At 42.8% G+C, this 18,565-nt stretch overlaps 1 protein-coding gene across 1 annotated transcript in view; it reads left to right on the top strand.

Moving 5' to 3' along the window:
- The window catches only part of THBS4 (thrombospondin 4), a 46,023-nt gene extending 36,273 nt beyond the window's left edge, over nucleotides 1–9,750 (top strand). Inside the window, exons 14-22 of the mRNA XM_019641010.1 lie at nucleotides 403–521; nucleotides 1,390–1,442; nucleotides 4,151–4,344; nucleotides 5,319–5,497; nucleotides 6,086–6,134; nucleotides 6,232–6,428; nucleotides 7,077–7,249; nucleotides 8,873–9,012; nucleotides 9,545–9,750. Of these exons, the coding sequence (XP_019496555.1) occupies nucleotides 403–521; nucleotides 1,390–1,442; nucleotides 4,151–4,344; nucleotides 5,319–5,497; nucleotides 6,086–6,134; nucleotides 6,232–6,428; nucleotides 7,077–7,249; nucleotides 8,873–9,012; nucleotides 9,545–9,606 (1,166 nt within the window). The 3' untranslated portion in view covers nucleotides 9,607–9,750. The remainder of the gene's footprint in view (nucleotides 1–402; nucleotides 522–1,389; nucleotides 1,443–4,150; nucleotides 4,345–5,318; nucleotides 5,498–6,085; nucleotides 6,135–6,231; nucleotides 6,429–7,076; nucleotides 7,250–8,872; nucleotides 9,013–9,544) is intronic.
- The last annotated feature ends 8,815 nt before the right edge of the window (nucleotides 9,751–18,565 follow it).

Below are 18,565 nucleotides of genomic sequence, written 5' to 3'. Positions count from 1 at the left end.
GGAAGCTGGAAAGAGAGGGGCATGATGGGCCTGTCTCCAGCGCACCACTGGGGTGCCAGGCCGAGCCCTCACCCACAAGGCCCTCCCGCTCCGGGGTCAGCCCACCTAGCCCCTATTATCTCCTCATCAAGTTGCAGTGATAGCCCTTGATATCTTGGACAATGTATAACTCATTAGACAAATGCCTCAGATCGCTGTTCATTTTTAAGTCTCCCAGAATCCATTCTTTGATCTTACCCCCCAAATAACTGCTAGAAAAGGTAGTGGCTCTCTGAGGATGCCCCAAGCAGATGTCACTCACCACATGCCTGTGGATAGGCCTTGTCTCTACAGAAACTAGAAGTCGGCTCCAGACCCGTCTGTGATGTTCACCTGACTCAAAAAAGCATTCCTTTCTCATAGGAATAAAAAACATTCTGGATAACTGCCAAAAAGTTCCCAATCGTGACCAACGGGACAAGGATGGTGATGGTGTGGGGGATGCCTGTGACAGTTGTCCTGATGTCAGCAACCCTAACCAGGTTAGTAGGATCCAGGGGAACTCAAACTCCAGGCTGAACTCCCCAATGCAGAGGCTCACGTAAGACCAGAGTCAAGAAAAACACAGCGGTGCCCTGCACTCAGTTCTCTGCCGTTGCTGTATACCTAATAGAGCAGAGGTGGTGAACTTGTACATTTTAGGCCTGGAGGTGATAAGAAGGACATTACAGGAGATCTCAGACCCTCTGAACTAATTTCACAGGCTATAGAGTACCTATGAGATGAACGATGCCCCAAACAAGATTTTTTTCTGCTGAAAGGAAAATGTAACACAGAATTAACCATTGGGAGCCTCGTGTTCCTTTTCCCAAGCCCCTACACAGCCTATGTATGGACATTTCAGGTTAAGTTCAGTCAGCGATGTGTTGTTTGCCTCCTCACTCCTTCCTGTCTGGATAATTGGGGATGATATGTCATGTATTTTTAAAGCCCTGAGAGAGGAGAGTCATTGTTGCCCTCTGTGACTCATTTCCACTCTGGCTCAATTCCAAAGTGCAGAAGCAAAGCAAAACCAGTTTCCTTGTCCCCTTGCATATGGCTGGCTCCCTTCCGACCCGTGCGTGAGTTCCACGTCTCCACCTGCCACCATGCTGCCCCAGTGCTCTTTTACAATCAGCTCATCTGGTGTGTAGGCAGCCCATCCATGTAGCTTGATATTTTGGAAGGCTTTTCTGAAAATTCAGCATTGTGCCTACACCAATATGGTGGTGTCCTTTTCAAGTTTTGCGCCATCTCAATCCCAGAGAAATAATTCCTGAGATCTAGTGATGATGGGCCAGGTCTGCCTTCTCTGGAACATTCTGTGCATGCAGGCCCAGCGATAAATAACACGCTCTGTTCTCTTTGCAGTCTGATGTGGATAATGATCTGGTTGGGGACTCCTGTGACACCAATCAGGACAGGTATGGCACATCTCCCAGCTGCACAGGGCCAGATGAAACATCTGGAGAGTTTTATCTTTCAGAGCTTTCAGCTGCTACCATGCTCTGGGGTCTCTCTGGGTAGACTGGGCTGCTGGTGGGACAGTAGCCCTGTCCCTGGTCAGGTCATCACACCTCCCTGAAAATTCTGTTTAGCGGGGTGATGCTATCAAGAGGGGCCACTAGGCACTCTAGCAAGTGACATTCTGTTCCAGGAGAGGCAGGACAGCATCATGCTTCAGAGACGGGCTCTGGAGTGACACAGCTAGATATAAACCCCAGCTCCTTCACTTACAGACTGTTGAAACTTAGGCAAGTCACCTAACCTCCGTGCCTTAATTTCCTCATCTGTAAAATGGGGATGGAATGTGGCTATTGTGAACATTGAGTTAATTTATGAAAACTACATATTACAGTTTCTGTTACATAGATAGCACCCAGTAGATATTAGCTCTTTTACTATTATATTCTCTCAGCTCAGGAAAGCTTAACCGTCATTCCAAAACAGAAAACTATCAGTTTGCTGAGGAATCACTGTTATTTCATTATTCTTGAAATTTTTCCATGCAGTCTCCCTTATTTGGGTGTATTTGTTCTGTGCAAATGAATTTTCTCAACCCTCCTAGCCCCACATGGATGGAGTACTAGGTCGAGACAGAGGGCTGAATCAGATACTGTGAGAACATCCACCAAAATATAGACATGTGCAGCTCTGCCCTAGAGGCTCCTGCAGCCCACAGGCTCTAAACCAGCGGTTCTCAACCTTCCTAATGCCACAACCCCTTAATACAGTTCCTCATGTTGTGGTGTCCCCCAACCATAAAATTATTTTCGTTGCTACTCTATAACTGTAATTTTGCTACTGTTATGAATCGTAATGTAAAATATCTTTTTGTTTTCCGATGGCCTTAGGCGACCCCTGTGAAAGGGTCATTTGACCCCCAAAGGGGTCGCGACCCACAGGTTGAGAACCACTGCTGTAGACCCTTTATCTCCATAGGGAATCCTGATGGGAGGAGAATGGGAACAGAGAGAGGGAAAGGTTCCCAAAAAGCAAAGCAGGAAGAAACATAGCTTCCCTTCTCAACCTCTCTGAGGCTGCCCTGTAAACAATGGTTCTCGAGCCGAAACTTGCTCAAGGATAGCTTCTATAAAGTCCTATTCTGTCCTGTGCTCAGTGTCCATGCTTCAGCTCACATGCTAGCTAAATGACCTTAAACACACTTCTCAATCTCTCAAAGTCTCAATTTCTTCATCTGCAAAATAGAGATAATTGTGTCTCGCAGGTTACGGTGAAAATGAAAGATAATGTAGGTAAAGCTCCCAGCACAGTGCTGGTCCTCAGCTGACCTGCAGGAAATGGTGGTTGTTATTGTTATTACAGCATGAGGAGAGGCAAATCAGTGACCGAGTCTAACATAGGCTGTGCCCGCTCTTGAGTGGAAGGTGGGACTGGTACCCTGACAACTTCCATCAAGAATGTTCCCTGTTGCAGGTCATCTTGCACTCTGAGCGCCATTGAAGTAATTACTAAAATATCCCGTCCCACCAGCCTCTAGATATTTGCATAAAAATAAATGACTCATTCTGCTACATTTTAATTCCCACAATCTTGAACCTTGGGGAGGAGGACAAGGACTGCTTGTTTTTGTGTTAAAACATTCAGGGCTATGTATTGTAGAATGGCTGCTAATGGAAATAGCTCAATCTTATGATTTAAAAAGCAGCCCTGCTACACGCACAGGAATTCCACTGTTTGAGCCATGTCATCTTCTGCTTGTCCAGGTTGGTCTCACTTTCTTTGGGAACCATCTGGGAAGCGTGGCCTGGTCCCTGGCTTCTCTCCATTGTCCCATTTTAGACAGTATAGTAGCTGTTCCCAGACCAGAATAGGCCCTGGGTGGAGCAGGGTGAAAGGAGTATCTGTTCGGATCCAGAATAGCCATGGGAGGTCTCCATCAAGCCAGGAAAAGCCCTAGAGACAGGGCATTCGGCCTGGAAAGAAGAAAGTCAGGTGGGCAGAGAGAGGTCCTGATAAGTGCTTTAGACCAGGACTGAGCCCAGAGTATATGCTTACCTCCCAGGAAGGGGCTGCCCTATCCTCTTTGCCTTTCACATCTGATCCTTGTTTGGTCTACTGACCAGGGATTGTGAAGGTAACAGAAAACATTGTAGGGCTTCCTAAGACCAGGCACTTAGAAGTGCTTTTTCCTATATTAAAATTGAATATGCAAAATTCTAATCACTTCATTGTCTAATCTTCATAACAACCTTTGAGGTAGGCTCTGTTATTATTCTCATTTTACACATGAGAACACTGAGCATAGAGAGGTCCAGTATCCTGCCTGGGGACACATGCTGGGAAGGGGCTGGGCAGTCTGTTCCCTTGGCACATTCTCAGTCGGGGATGAGCTAGGAGCCTCCAGGAACTGATAGGATCATCTGGTCACAAAATCACAAACTTGACCCTTATCTTCTTGACTAGGAAGTGATCTATTATTTTATGAGGTTGAAGAAGTGGGAAAATGGTCTCTCTCAGACCCACAGGGCAGCTTTATATAAAAACACATAGGTTTAATAAAAGACCAGGCCTGGTTAAAACTCCAAAACCAAATTCTCCCTCCTGAGAGCTGGACTCTCACTGCCCCCTGCTGACCTGTGATGCAAACTACCTCTCTCTTCTCCCACAGTGATGGAGACGGGCACCAGGACAGTACAGACAACTGCCCCAACGTCATTAACAGTGCCCAGCTCGACACTGATAAGGATGGAATTGGTGACGAATGTGATGACGATGATGACAATGATGGCATTCCAGACCTGGTGCCCCCTGGACCGGACAACTGCCGGCTGGTCCCCAACCCAGGCCAAGAGGATAGCAACAGTAAGTGGACTCAGCCCAGGGCTGCAGTGGGACCCCTAGGCTCCCTTTGGCCAGGCACAAGGTGACACACCTCGTCACAAGGTGACGCAGGGCCCCACCTTCTCTGAGTAGCCACAGCTGTGGACATTAAACATCTGAGAGACACCAGTCTCCAACCCTGTGAGAGAAAAGCTGCTTAGCAGCTCCTGAGCAGCACTAGGATGAGATAACGTGGAGCAGGGAAGCCATTCAAGGAGATTGGAGAGCTGCCCCACCATCCTGCTTGCTCCTTTCACCCAGAGTTACAGGAAAGGAGCAGGAGAAAGAGAAGGCACAGCCGCAAAGGTCTTCGGTGAGTTCACAAACTCAGATGCCCACAGGGGCCAGGCCAATAAGGAAAGGGGTGCACAGGCTAGAAATGAGACCGCAGCGTGGTGAGGACTGTGGTGAGCTGGTGAGGGCACGCCCATCCACAGCTATGCACATTCAAATATTTTAATACCGTCAAGTCAGCTGAACAAAACACACCATGGGCCAGATGCAGCTAAAGAACCACCGGAAATTATGGTCTTAGAGGTAACTCTGGTGACAGTAATTTCCCCACTTTTTTATTATAATCTAGAAAGTGCTGTAGACATTTGTTTACATATGACCAGGCTTAAGACTCTTCAGGTGGTAAACCCCACTGTCCTCAGAGGACACCCAGGGTTCCTTGTAAGGTCAATTTTGAACAGCGGCCCTCTACTCTGTCCCCAGGAAGTTCATTTGATTACACACAGTGTGGGGTTCACCCGTCCACCACCAGGCCTCCTGGGTGGGTCTGGGGCAGACTCAGACATGACTGATGTCAGGGCTCTCCTCCCCACATAGATGGAAAACCGTAGCCCTCAGGTGGAACCTGGGCTCGCCTCTTGTCTAGCCCCCTTTCTCTGTCAAGGAGTGGTGGTGGATGGAGGCATTATCACGCTCCACTCCTCCTCCTTCACCCCACTTAGGTGACGGCGTGGGAGACGTCTGTGAGACAGACTTTGACCAGGACCAGGTCATCGATCGGATAGATGTCTGCCCGGAGAATGCTGAGATCACCCTGACTGACTTCAGGGCCTACCAGACCGTGGTCCTGGACCCTGAAGGGGATGCCCAGATCGATCCCAACTGGGTGGTCCTGAACCAGGTGAGTGTCACATAGCTGGCAGCATCTCAGCTTTGCCTCTCAGCACAGACATCGGCCCTCTGAGAGGAGTAGGTAACATTTAGAGAGTGCTGACTGCAAGCCAGGCACTGTTCCAGGTCACATTTATGCCTCACAACAGCCTTACGACAAAGTCCTTTCATCAGCCCCATTTTACAAATAATGAGATCTAGATAAAGCTTTAATGATTGTGCATGGTAGCCATGCAGGTGAGTGGCTGAGATGCCTGGAATGGGGACCCAGGCAGTCTGACCCTAGAACCATGCTCCTGCTTTTCTCCAGTAGACTGCCTCCCATGTCCTCATTTTGTAACCAAAGAAGGAAGGCACACAGGGAGGCTTAGGTTTTCCAGCATCACCCAGCAAGACATTTGTTAGAAGCGTATGTGTGTTCTCCAATGAAGGCTTTATTAGATTGACTTAAGTGACAATTTTAGCACAATGATTTCAAGTCAGATTTGAGCACATAACAAGGTAGAACAAGGCTCCCCTGTGATGCCTGAGGTTTGGGGCTTCCTTGAGCTCATTCTGTCCTCTCGAAGATTGTTCTTAACTCCTTCCATCTCTGCAGGGCATGGAGATTGTGCAGACCATGAACAGCGACCCCGGCCTGGCAGTGGGTATGTCCAGGACCTATTACTACTTGAATAGTTGGAAAGAGTGAATTCTATGCATGTGGCTTTGTCTGCTGTTCTAATCTTATGCTGATCACTGCAGGATACACGGCTTTTAATGGAGTTGACTTCGAAGGGACCTTCCATGTAAATACCCAGACGGATGATGACTATGCTGGCTTTATCTTTGGTTACCAAGATAGCTCCAGCTTCTATGTGGTCATGTGGAAGCAGACAGAGCAGACGTATTGGCAAGCCACCCCGTTCCGAGCTGTGGCAGAACCTGGCATTCAGCTTAAGGTATTGGCGGTTTGAAGTCACTCTTCTCCCTTTCTTCCGGGTCCTTCACCCTCCTTTTAAATTCTGTGTTCTCCTTTATGGTATTGAGTTCACCTAAGAAATGGTTGCATTTGTGCTAGCATTCAAGTCAGGGAACTCCAGAGCCCACCCAGGGCCTTGCCTTCATTCCTGTGTACAAGCTGTATTCTAACCTCTCAGTGACTCTAGTGGGGTGACTGTCAGCCTCCATAGGGCCCAAGAGGTGGGGAAGATTTGGGGGACAGCTCAGGCACACTCTGTTGGAAACTGGCTGGTCTGTTTCCTTGATGGGTCCAACTATGTACAGGAGGGCTAAGAGGCTGCCTCAGTCACTCCTACTGGGAGAAAAGGCAGAGTTTTAGAGCCCTCATTGGGCAAATGTGGGGGACAATGGATTTCAGCAGGAATGGGGTAGTAGAATATTGGTCAGGGCTGATTCTTAAAGGGTTGGGGCCACCTCAGTAGAAATGACATCTACGTGTTTATGCTTTTGTCCAAATCCAAGGCAGCCATATTGTGTCCATGAATCCTGTACCCACATCTTCACCTACCCATCACTATCCTAGATATCCAGGAAGGTTGGACTGTGCATTCTGTTCTAAAACCTTGCATGTGTCATTCATTGTCCAGGCTGTGAAATCTAAGACAGGCCCAGGGGAGCATCTCCGAAACTCCCTTTGGCACACCGGGGACACCAGCGACCAGGTCAGGCTGCTGTGGAAGGACTCCAGGAACGTGGGCTGGAAGGACAAGGTGTCCTACCGCTGGTTCCTGCAGCACAGGCCCCAGGTGGGCTACATCAGGTAGGTGGACGGACCAGCTCCTCACCTTGCACTTGAACCAAAGCACACCCTCATTCTGCATCGCAGAGCCTTTGTTCCCCTGAGCAGGCCTGACCCAAGGTGGTCTTCAAGGGCATGTCAGGACCTCAGGCTACAAGTCACAGAAAATAGGGAGGAAGACACCCAGGCTCAGACTGATCCCCTGGACATTAGGGCCAAACTGGGGGTAGAAGGACCTGCTGGGGGGACTGATGCACTTGCATGGTGGTCCCCTTCTGCCAAGTTCTTCAGAGAGTGGACATGCTGACCCGTGTGAGGTTGAGGTGAGACATGTGTCTGGGCCTCCCATCCGCACATGCCTCCCTTGTGATTGCCTCTGAGCCCTATATGATTGCTTATTCACAAATATTTCACATTACAATGAGTCCTTTAGAGTCTGTCTTCCCTCCTGGACCATAAACTCTATGAGGACAGTGCCTGTATCTTATTTTATCTTGGTCTCCCTGGCGCCTGGCACAATGCCTGGCATGTACCACATGTGGCGATCTTCGTGTAAGTCAATGTAATCTGTCTGATTTCCCTATAGGACTACTTAAAAAAAACAAAAACTATTCTCAGAAGGTCGGATGGCTTGGAACTACATCTTTGAAATTTAGACCATGTACTTGCTTTCTCCTTAGACTTGCAGATCAACACCCATGCCAGCTTATGTAGTGCAGTTACAAAGGAGTACTGATTGCATTATCCTGGACAAAGGAGGAAAGCAGCCTAGTGGAAAAAATAAAATCATGTGGGCTAATTCATATTTTGTTCTTCTTTGAGACTTTACATAGAATGTACTGTTTGCCTCACAGTAACCTAATAATGTTCTCAGCCCTGTTAAGCCCAATGCCCCTTTTTTATAACAAATATGAAATGCCCTCTCTTCTATACCAAAATGAAATCAGAGAAAATATAACCTGTCTGCACATATAATTTTAGAAAACCAATCTGATCCCTAAAAATAGAGAAATCAGGATACTTTATAACACAATCCTGTAAATGCTTGGACACAACCACACCAAAACACAATGTGAAATAGACGCTTGCACCTGTCCCTGGGATCACTGTGAAGGTAACATTCTAATACAGATGTGTGTGTTGGTGACTTAAATACTGCAGTGGTGTTGCCAACAGTAATGTGAATTTCTAAAATGGCAAACAGCTTTTAATTTTCAAACAGAATAAAGTACTCAACAGTTTCTCAATTTACCCTGGAAAATTCAGGCAGCGGTTTTTAGGCATGATGTCTCACCAAGGTAACTCCCAGGACAATGAAGTCACAAAGCTCCTTGATCCTGGGTCATATTGTGATTTCTCATAACTCATTAGCAAGTACCCATCAAGTTTGACCAACATCTTGTTAGGCCTTTGGAGAGACAGAAGATGGGAGGGTATGGACCCATGACTCCTCACCTCAGGGAGCTTCCAATCTAGTAGGGAAGGGAAACAACTAGAGCACAACTCAGTCTGTGAAAAATAGAGTAGGAAACAGAGCAAAGACACAGGTGTATAAGAAGTAGGACCCCGGGTTTCCCGATGGGCACTTTACCCTTACCTTGGTTTGAGTTTCACGGATACCCACTTGGGCTGTGTTGTCTGCAGGGTGCGATTTTATGAAGGCTCCGAGTTGGTGGCTGACTCTGGAGTCACCATAGACACCACCATGCGTGGAGGCCGGCTCGGAGTGTTCTGCTTCTCCCAAGAAAACATCATTTGGTCCAACCTCAAGTACCGCTGCAATGGTAATGTACATCCTTGTTACTGTACTATAGTATTACTAAAATGAATCAAATAATGCCACTTTATTTTTAAAGCACACTTTTTTCCCAAAAGCTCATGCTACATATTCACTAAAACTCAATAGTCCCTGTGTAATTGAAGTAAAATGTAGTTTTTACTTCATTTTTCCTATTTAATAGATGAGGAAATTGAGACCCATAGAGTTTAACTGCTTGCTTTAGGATTTGAGGTTCAGTGAGAAATTCAGTCAGGTTTCATTTTCAGGCAGCCTTTATTTTCATATAGCTCAAACATAATCAGACTTCAAATTTACTCTGCGTGCTAATTGTCTTTAGGCCTGTGAATGAGCACTCCTGGGCTTCAAGCCAACAATTTGCAAAGCTGCCTGAAGTAGAAAATGGCAGCAAGGCCTTTTGGGGCTTGTCGGGAAGGCTGACAGTGACCCCTACAGGATGCCTGCTCAGGGAAGGTGGACCAGGGTTCCAGAGCGGAGGGAGGCTTACTAACCCCACCTGTGCCTGTTCTTGTTCGCAGACACCATCCCAGAGGACTTTCAAGAGTTTCAAACCCAGAATTTTGATCGCCTGGATAATTAAAGCCAAGAAGCAATTCATAACTGCTTTTCCAAACACTAAAGCCATATATTTTTTAACTTTCATCATATATACTATGGCTTTCTTTTACCAGCCCAAATATAGCAAACTTTTTATATGAATGTGGCAATAAAGAAGAGATAATTTCTAAAAACCAACTCAGACATCATTTACGTGTGTGGCACAGGCTTTCATGGTATGCATGTTTTCCTCTTAAGGTATCCACGTTGGACTTACAGGGAGATCTTTTTACCTTAGACTGAGTCAGTCAGGGATATTGAGCATGTGCGTGAGTCACAAGGCCCAAGCCGAAGTTCTCCTCTTAGGCTTTTGGTGAAGCTAACTGGAGTGACGAAATAGTTCCATGCTCACCTTAGCAGACTCCTCATTCTGGATAGGGACCCTCAGAAACACGTACTCAAGGGCACCTTCCCTGTGGACTTTTCCTGACCACTCCTGAGGCATATTTGGCTAATTCTTTCTGATACCCTCCCCACACACCACAGAGACTTTTTATCCCAGCACCATCAATTATGTTTATTTATATATTTGGCTCCCCCTAGTGGAATGTAAGCTTATTGAGGATAAAGGACCAGGTCTTTACAATCAGTATCCCCAAATGCCTAACACAGTAGTCATTTCTTGGTATCCACAGGGGGTTGGTTCTAGGACCCCATGCAGATAGATACCCAAATCCAAATATGCTCAAGTTCCTTATATAAAATGGCATAGTATTTGCATGTAACCTACACACATTCTATAAATCATCTCTACTTATAATACCTAATACAATGTAAATGCTATGTAAATAGTTGGTATACTGCTTTGTTTAAGGAATAATGACAAGAAAAAAATGTTGACACGTGTTCAATATAGCCCTGACCATCATAAGCCTAACTACATAGTATATGTCAGCAACTACATTTTTCCCCCAATTATTTTCTGTCTGTGGTTGGTTGAATCCACGGATGCAGAACTTGTGGATACAGAGGGCTGACTGTACCTGGCATGTAGTAGATATCCAGTAAATATTTGCTGGATGAATGGCTGGATGAATGCCTTTTAAGTAATGAGGACAATAGTGTAGATGGATCATATAAGCCTTTCTACAACTTAAAGCTGCTTACACATATGCTCTAACTATGGTGATATCAGCAGCACTGCTGTATATACAAGACAGAAACTTGCCTAATTTGTGCACTAACCTTTCTTCCATTCTATTTGTAAGGCAAATATCCAGGCAAATTTTTATAAATTCCCTAAGAATTTTGTTTCGAAGGATATTGCTGGGTAGTAATGTTCTATTCCAGAATTCCTGCAAATATCTTAAATCATAAATAAAGAATAAACACTCACCAGTTTTATCACAATTTCAATAGTTAGAAAATACAGTGGTATATGCATGGCCCATTGTCACGTCCAGCGTGGCAAGGGCATACAGGTTTCTCTTAAGGGGCGACGCAGATTGAATAAGAGCAAGAGACAAAAGTAAGATTAAGAGCGAGACCCAGGGACTCAGCCAGAGAAGACTGAGTGAGCCCAGAATCGGGTCAGCGCATAGCTTTTATTGAGAAATTTGAAAAGAAGTGAAACTGTTTTACTGCTGTCAATCAATTTGTAACCCGTGACTTGTGTGTGCCTTAAGACCTTTTCCATTAGCATTCCCTTTGTGTTCCAACACATCCTGTGCCTTCACACTTCCTCCACATAGCCCCAAGACACTGTTACTGTGTCCTCCCAGGGGAGATAACTATTATCATTCCAATAGGTCCCAGTCACCTGAGACACTCCCCGAGAGAGCTTTACAGATATCATTCCATCCGGCCTCAGTTTTCCGAGACACTCTCTCGACTAATGGGTCAGAGGCTAATGTAGGGGGGTGGTAACGGAATTGGCTATAATGCAACAGCCCATATGTCAGAAGACCTACACACACACACACACACACACACACACACACACACACACACACACGTAAAGCCTAGAGGTGTTTGTTGCCTCATAATTCAGGGCATATAATCTCTTATATCCAGGTTTTCAATGAGTGAACAGAACTCAAACTTGTCCAACAATTGTTCCCTCTACTGACACTATCTAGTCTCCTAGGAAGATCCCTGCAACAGGAGCTGCCTTCCAAGGATTTCTGGGCCATATTGCTGTCCTAGGCCTTTTCAACCTGTTGTTCCACATCTACAAACCTTTCCCAATTCCAAAAAGAAACCTGGAAAGGAGAAGTAGTAAATTCATTTGGTTGGAGATTGTGATCTTTCAATCTTCCTTCTTTTCCTCACTTTTTTGTATCTCACTGAAAGATTGTTTTTTGAGCCCTCAGGACCTGCAGGAGCTCTCTGGCCCACTTAGTCCTCCACCCACTCTATGGTACAGTTAGGTTATAACGTTATAGCTATTTTAATGCCCTTTCTCCAGAGTCCTTGGTACTTTACTAGGCAGTCTGTGAGGAAGGCTACATATCCTCTTCTTGAAGGATTTCATTCTAATCACTGAAGTACATACCAGAGCGTGTACATGAAATACACTAATCTCTAAGAGGAAAATGTGTTGGTTGATCAGAGCTGGATGGGAATCTGAGCTGAATTCTTACAGTATCTTAATCTGACTTTCATTGAGCCTGGTTTCCTTATCAAAACCATCCTATGGTTCCTATGTTCTCCCCCTACACTGCTTCCCTGAGCCTGGTAAAAAAAGAAGGCAACCTCCCCATACCCCAGTCTTCCTACTGTTAGTTGTGCAGTTGTTCCAAGGAAGCAATTTGTCCACAGGAAACAGTTTCTTTAGTTAATCAATACTTTTCTAACTATAACCATGCTAGTGCCATGGGCCCACAGGAGACCTAGAACATAATTCCATTCCTTAGGGAGCTTATTAAATTGTTGGGAAGACAAAGGTATTATATGCAATCAGGGAACAAATAGGAGAGTTAGATCCAGTGGTGTGCTAAAGCCAGCACGTACCAGCTCATGAGAACCAACAATTAAATTTTTAGGAATTTTGTGAGCCAGTTGTTAAAATATTGATAGTTTGAAATTGGTCATGGTGGGAGTATTTACACTGCAGAAATTGGCAAACACTACAAACCAGGGCTCCAGAGAGCTGAATGTCAAATATTTACCAACACACATGGGTAACACTAGCTTGTCTTATTCCTAGTCATCCCATCTCAATATCTTTAAAGCTTGAAACTATCAAAGAACTAATTGTTTTAAGAAGTGGGGAAATAATCTTAGAAGAAAATGTAGGGAAGAATCTCCTCAACATAGGTCTTGGCAATGAGTTTTTGGATATGATGCCAAAAGCACAAACAACAAAAGCAAAAATCAACAAATGGGAAAACATCAAACTCAAAATCTTCTGCACAGCAAAAGAAACAATTAACAAAATGAAAACACAACCTACTGAATGAGAGAATAGTTTTGCAAGGGGTTAATATCCAAAATATATAAAGAACTCATACAACTCAATAACAAAAAAACAATTTGATTTAAAAAATGGGCAGAAGAACTAAATAGATAGTTTTCCAAAAAGGACATCAAAATGGCAAACAGGCATATGAAAAGCTGTTCATCACTTATGATCAGGGAAATGCAAATCAAAACCACATTGGGATATCACTTCACACCTGTAAGAATGGCTATCCTCAAAAAGAGACAACAGGGGCTGGCAAAGATGTGGTGAAAAGGGAATCCTTATACACTGTTGATAGGAATGTAAGTTGATCCAGCCACTGGGGAGGTTCCTCAAAATATTTAAAATATTAAAAACAGGTCTATCATACAATCCAGTAATTTCACTTCTGGGTACATACCCAAAGGAAAACAGGATTTTGAAGAGATATATGCATTCCCATGTTTATTGCAGTGTTATCTCCAATAGCAAAGATATGAAAACAACCTGAATGCCCATGAACACATGAATGGATAAAAGAGATGAGTATGTATGTACAATGGAATACTATTCAGCCGCGAGAAACAAGGATATCCTGCCATTTGCAACAACATGGATGGACTCTGAGCACATTATGCTAAGTGAAATAAGTCAAAGAAAGACGAATTTGTGTGATAGCACTTTACGTGGAATCTATTGGGTTGTCGGAAAAGTCATGATGCATTTTTGCAATGAAAAACATAGAAAAAATACGTCATGACTTTTCTGACAACCCAATAAAAAGGTTAAACTCATTAAAAAAAAACCCAGAGAGTAAAATGGTAGTTACCAGGGTATGGAAGTAGGGGGATAAAATTGATGTTGGTTAAGGGTACAAACTTACAAGGGATAGTAAGTAAGTCATAGCGATCTAATGCACAATATAATGAATATAGACAACAACATTGTATTATAATCACCCAGCTTACTAAGAGGCTAAAAATTATCCCAACATCTAAAAAGAAAGGATTTTATAATGTGATAGAGGCACTACACAAATTCTTGACGTGTTCCATATTTTTAAACTTTAATTTTAAAAAAATTATGAAAAAATATATATACTTTTTCAACATAGAAAAAAAAAGTAAAAGATGCCTGTGTGTAGATTATGCCATGTCCTTCACCCTAAAAATTCCATAAACAACCCCAAATAGCCAAAGAAACTTGAGAAAGAACAAAATGGGAGACATCACTCCCTGATTTCAAACAATACTACAAAGTTACAATAATCAAAATAGCATGGTACTGGTATAGAAATGGATATATACATCAATGGAATAGAATAGAGAGCCCAGAAATAAACCCATGCCTATATGGCTAATTAATCTATGACAAAGGAGGCAAGAATATACAGTGGGGGTAAAGACAGTCTCTTCAATAAATGGTGTTGGTACAACTGGACAAATACGAGGTGTGATCAAAAGATATTGTGAATGTTTAAATTTAAAAAATGTGTTATAGTAAAAGGCACATTGCCATTAATCCCCCTCACTTCTAACACACTTATCATTCTTGCCGCTTCCTGAAGCAGTTCTGGAAGTCCTCTTTCGTGAGTGTCTTTATTTCATCCTCCATCATGACAATGCTCCATGTCACAATCGCTTCTGATATGGCAATTTCTGTCAAATAAAAACATTGTGGTGTGTCCTCATCCACCTTATTCACCAGATCTGGCACCGTGCAACTTCTGGCTCTTCCCCAAAGTCAAAACAACCATGAAAGGAAAGTGTTTTGAATTGATTCAGGACATCAAGGCAGCCACAACAGTGCAACTAAAGACACTTACATAAGAGGACTTCCAGGGGAAGCTGGTTAGCTCAGATGGTTAGAGCACAGGCTGATAACACCAAGGTTGCCAGTTCAGTTCCCACATGGGCCAAGGAGCTGCACCCTCCACAACTAGATTGAAGACAACTACTTAACCTGGAGCTGATGGGCCCTAGAAAAACATCCCGTTCCCCAATAAAATTTCTTTAAAAAAAAAAAAAGAGAGAGGACTTCCAGAACTGCTTCAGAAAGTGGCAAAAACGATGGCTTAAGTATGTTTGAAGTGAGGGGGAATATTTTGAGGGGGATTAATGGCAATTTGTCTTTTACTGTAATAATTTGTTTTAATTTAAACATACGCTGTATTTTTTTTAATCACACCTTGTACATGCATAAAAATGAAATTGGACCACTTTCATATACCATACACAAAAATAAACTCAAGATGGATTAAAGACTTAAATGTAAGACCTGGAACCATAAAAATCCTAGAAGAAAATATAGGCAGTAAACTCTTTAATACTGGCCTTAGCAATATCTTTTTGGATATGTCTCCTCAGACAGGGCAACAAAATAAAAAATAAAAAAAATGGGACTACATCAAACTAAAGTATTTCTCCACAGTGAATGAAACTATCAAGAAATTGAAAAGACAATCTATTTAATGGGAAAAGATAATGACAAATGATACATCCGATAAGTGGATAATATCGAAAATGTAAAAAGGAATGTATACAACTTAACACCTAAAAGACAATTCAATTTAAAAATGGGCAGAGGACCTGAATAGACAGTTCTCCAAAACACATATGAAAAGATGCTCAATATCACGAATCATCAGGGAAATGCAAATCAAAACTACAATATCACTTCACACTTGTTACATTTTATTTTGTTTTTTAAACAAGCTCCTCTTTAACAATGGGAAATGTATATCATTCCTTCTTCTTGAACTCATATTTCCAATCCATTGCCCTCTACCAGATTTTCATGCTACTGTAAGATGCATTTTACTTAAAAGTTTTTTATAATACTTCTCATAATTCTTTGCAATAAAAAAGTTGAAATTGTCATTCTGTTTAGTTTTTGAGACTATAAGGTTCTAAGCATTATAAACTACAATTCTTAGTAATATAAAATTGAAATGTTACACTTACTAAAAGAGCTTTAAAAATTATTAACATAGATTTATTTTTAACCCTGTAAAATAAATAAAGATATTTTTAAACGGTCTTCACATTAGGGTGGCTCGTACCAATCACTCTTCCACTCAGAGTCAGTGTCCTTTGTTTCCCATACAAAATATCTCAGGGGGTGTCAAGAGCATTTGGTGAAGCAGCATTTCCTAGAAACCTGTTCCACTCTGGTCTCAGGGGTTTTTTCTAAGTGGCTGACATCTGTTCTTTAAGCTTTGAAGCTGGCACTTTCTTGTTTTTACCAGAAGGTGTCAGGCAAAGACAACTATGGCAAGACTGTCTGGTCTAAACAGATGGTAATGTGCATTGGATTCCAGAAATATGAATGTGGGGAGGGAAAGAGCATCTTAGAATCAGTGAGGTACAGTATTGTAAAGGGAGAGGTGGGAAAGGAGAACTTTATGAAGCCAGGACAAAATACAGATGGACATTAGGGATCTAGAAATAGACTCTAAAACTATCTGTACCTTTCGTGCACCTTGGATAGTGCGCCAGGTTCGAAGACCATGCCCTGGAAGAGTAGTTCTCAAACTCAGGACCCTTTTGCACTCTTAATGATTGTGGAGGACACCAAATAGCATTGGTTTATATGGGTTATATCTGGTATTTACTGTGTCAGTAATTAAAACAGTGATTTCATTTCCTTTGATATATACCCAGAAGATATGATCCATATACCTGGATCATATGGTAATTCTATTTTTAATTTTTTGAGGAACCTCCATACTATTTTTCACAGTGGCTGCACCAATTTACATTCCCGCCAACAGTGCCCAAGTTTCCCCAGAAACAACTTCCTGAATCTGAATGTTTCTGTTTTTAGCTTTTTGAATAGTAACCTTATCCCAAACTAATATAGATATTCATTGATTTTAAATGTTTTACATCATCTTTTTACTTCCTGCTTTTATAAATAAGAACTGTAATTTCCCTAGCTCTCTGCTTCTCTTCCTTCTGTCTCTTTCCTCCCAATAATCACTATTTTTCTTTTCTTTATTTTTGAAGGGAATGTCTTCTGGTTATATTTTATCCACAGTCATCTTTATTTGGCCTGTGCCATTTTTTAACATTGAATTTGAATGCCCTCAGATGGAGTAGTAGTGTGTACTTACTGGTCAGTCTGCTATGGTCCTCACTGCCCACACTGTTTTATACCCCCGCCTTCTTCACTAATTTCTATCACCAGTCTACTTCCTGTAAAGATTTATGTACTTGTATAACATTAGCTAATACATCTACACTTTTCTTACTTGTTTCTTCAATTATAGAGAATATTCCTTGAGTCCTATATCAGTTTCCTATGGCTGCTATAACAAGTTACCACAAATTTGCTGGCTTAAAACAACACAAGTTTATTATCCTACATTTCTGGAGGTCAACGTCTGAAATGGATCTCACTGGGCTTAAATCAAGGCGTTGACAGGAAGCTCTAGGAGAGAGCTTTTGTTTGTTTGTTGTGTTTGTTTCTGGAAGCTCTAGGAGAGAATCTGTTCCCTTGCCCTGTTCTTGAGGCTGCCTGCATTCCTTGGCCCATGGCCACCTTCAAAGTTAGCAATGTCAGGCTGATTCCTTCTCATGCTGCCATCTCTCTGGTTCTCTCTCTTCTGCCTTCTTCTTCCATTTAAAAGGATCCTTATGATTACATTGGATTTACCTGAATAATCCAGGATAGTCTCTCTATCTCAAAGTCAGCTGATTAATAACGTTAATTCCATCTGCAACCTCAATTCTCCTTTGCATGTAACCTACCATAGTCACAGGTTCCTGGACGTCTTTGAGGGACCATTGTTCTGCCTACCATAACTCTTAATTTAGTAAGACAAGGATATTAATGGTTCTACTCTTTCTTTAACTGCTCCGCCTCAAACCTCCCAATCTCCTGACTCCTGTCATCTACACTTTGACAACGCCAAACTTTTTGTCATTTATATAGTATTCTGTAACCATAATTAAACTGTTTGTGCTATGTTTATGGAGTCATTCCAAAAGCTGAAAAGTCAGTAAACAGGGCTTACTTTATTGTGCTATATAATATAATTCTAGACTGAGAATTATTTCCCCTCAGAATTTTGAAGGTGTTGCTCCATTGTTTACTAATATCCAGTGTTGCAAATAAGATGTCTGATGCCAATCTGATTATATTTTGGGGAGTAAGGGTGGGAGGAATTCTGTTCCCATGTATTCTATCCAAAGGAGGTAAGGTAGGGGCAGTAGTGAGGTGATCTACTGCTATTTTTAGACTTTCTATGTTACGGAATAGAAAGTGTTCATCCACCTGGTGCTAGGAGAGCCAAACACTAAACACCAGGAGAAGAGAGAATAAGAAGTTAATGCTGAAAAGCCTGAACTTCTCAATGGTTTACACATAAGAGATTTATCACAAGTCACCATGAGTTAAGAGGCTTGGGGCGATGGGTCTTGCTGATTGGTCAAGAGTGAGGTAAGGGTAGTAAATCATAATTTCAGTTGAGGTTAGCTCCTGGCATTCCTAAGTCTGGTTTCATGAGGATGTAGCCAGAGGTTGTTCCATTTTAGGGCTGAAACACAACTTAGGCCAT

Source organism: Hipposideros armiger, unplaced genomic scaffold (genome assembly GCF_001890085.2).
Source record: "Hipposideros armiger isolate ML-2016 unplaced genomic scaffold, ASM189008v1 scaffold_55, whole genome shotgun sequence".
NCBI classification, from domain to species: Eukaryota; Metazoa; Chordata; class Mammalia; order Chiroptera; family Hipposideridae; genus Hipposideros; species Hipposideros armiger.
This window is presented reverse-complemented; position numbering and strand designations above follow the sequence as displayed.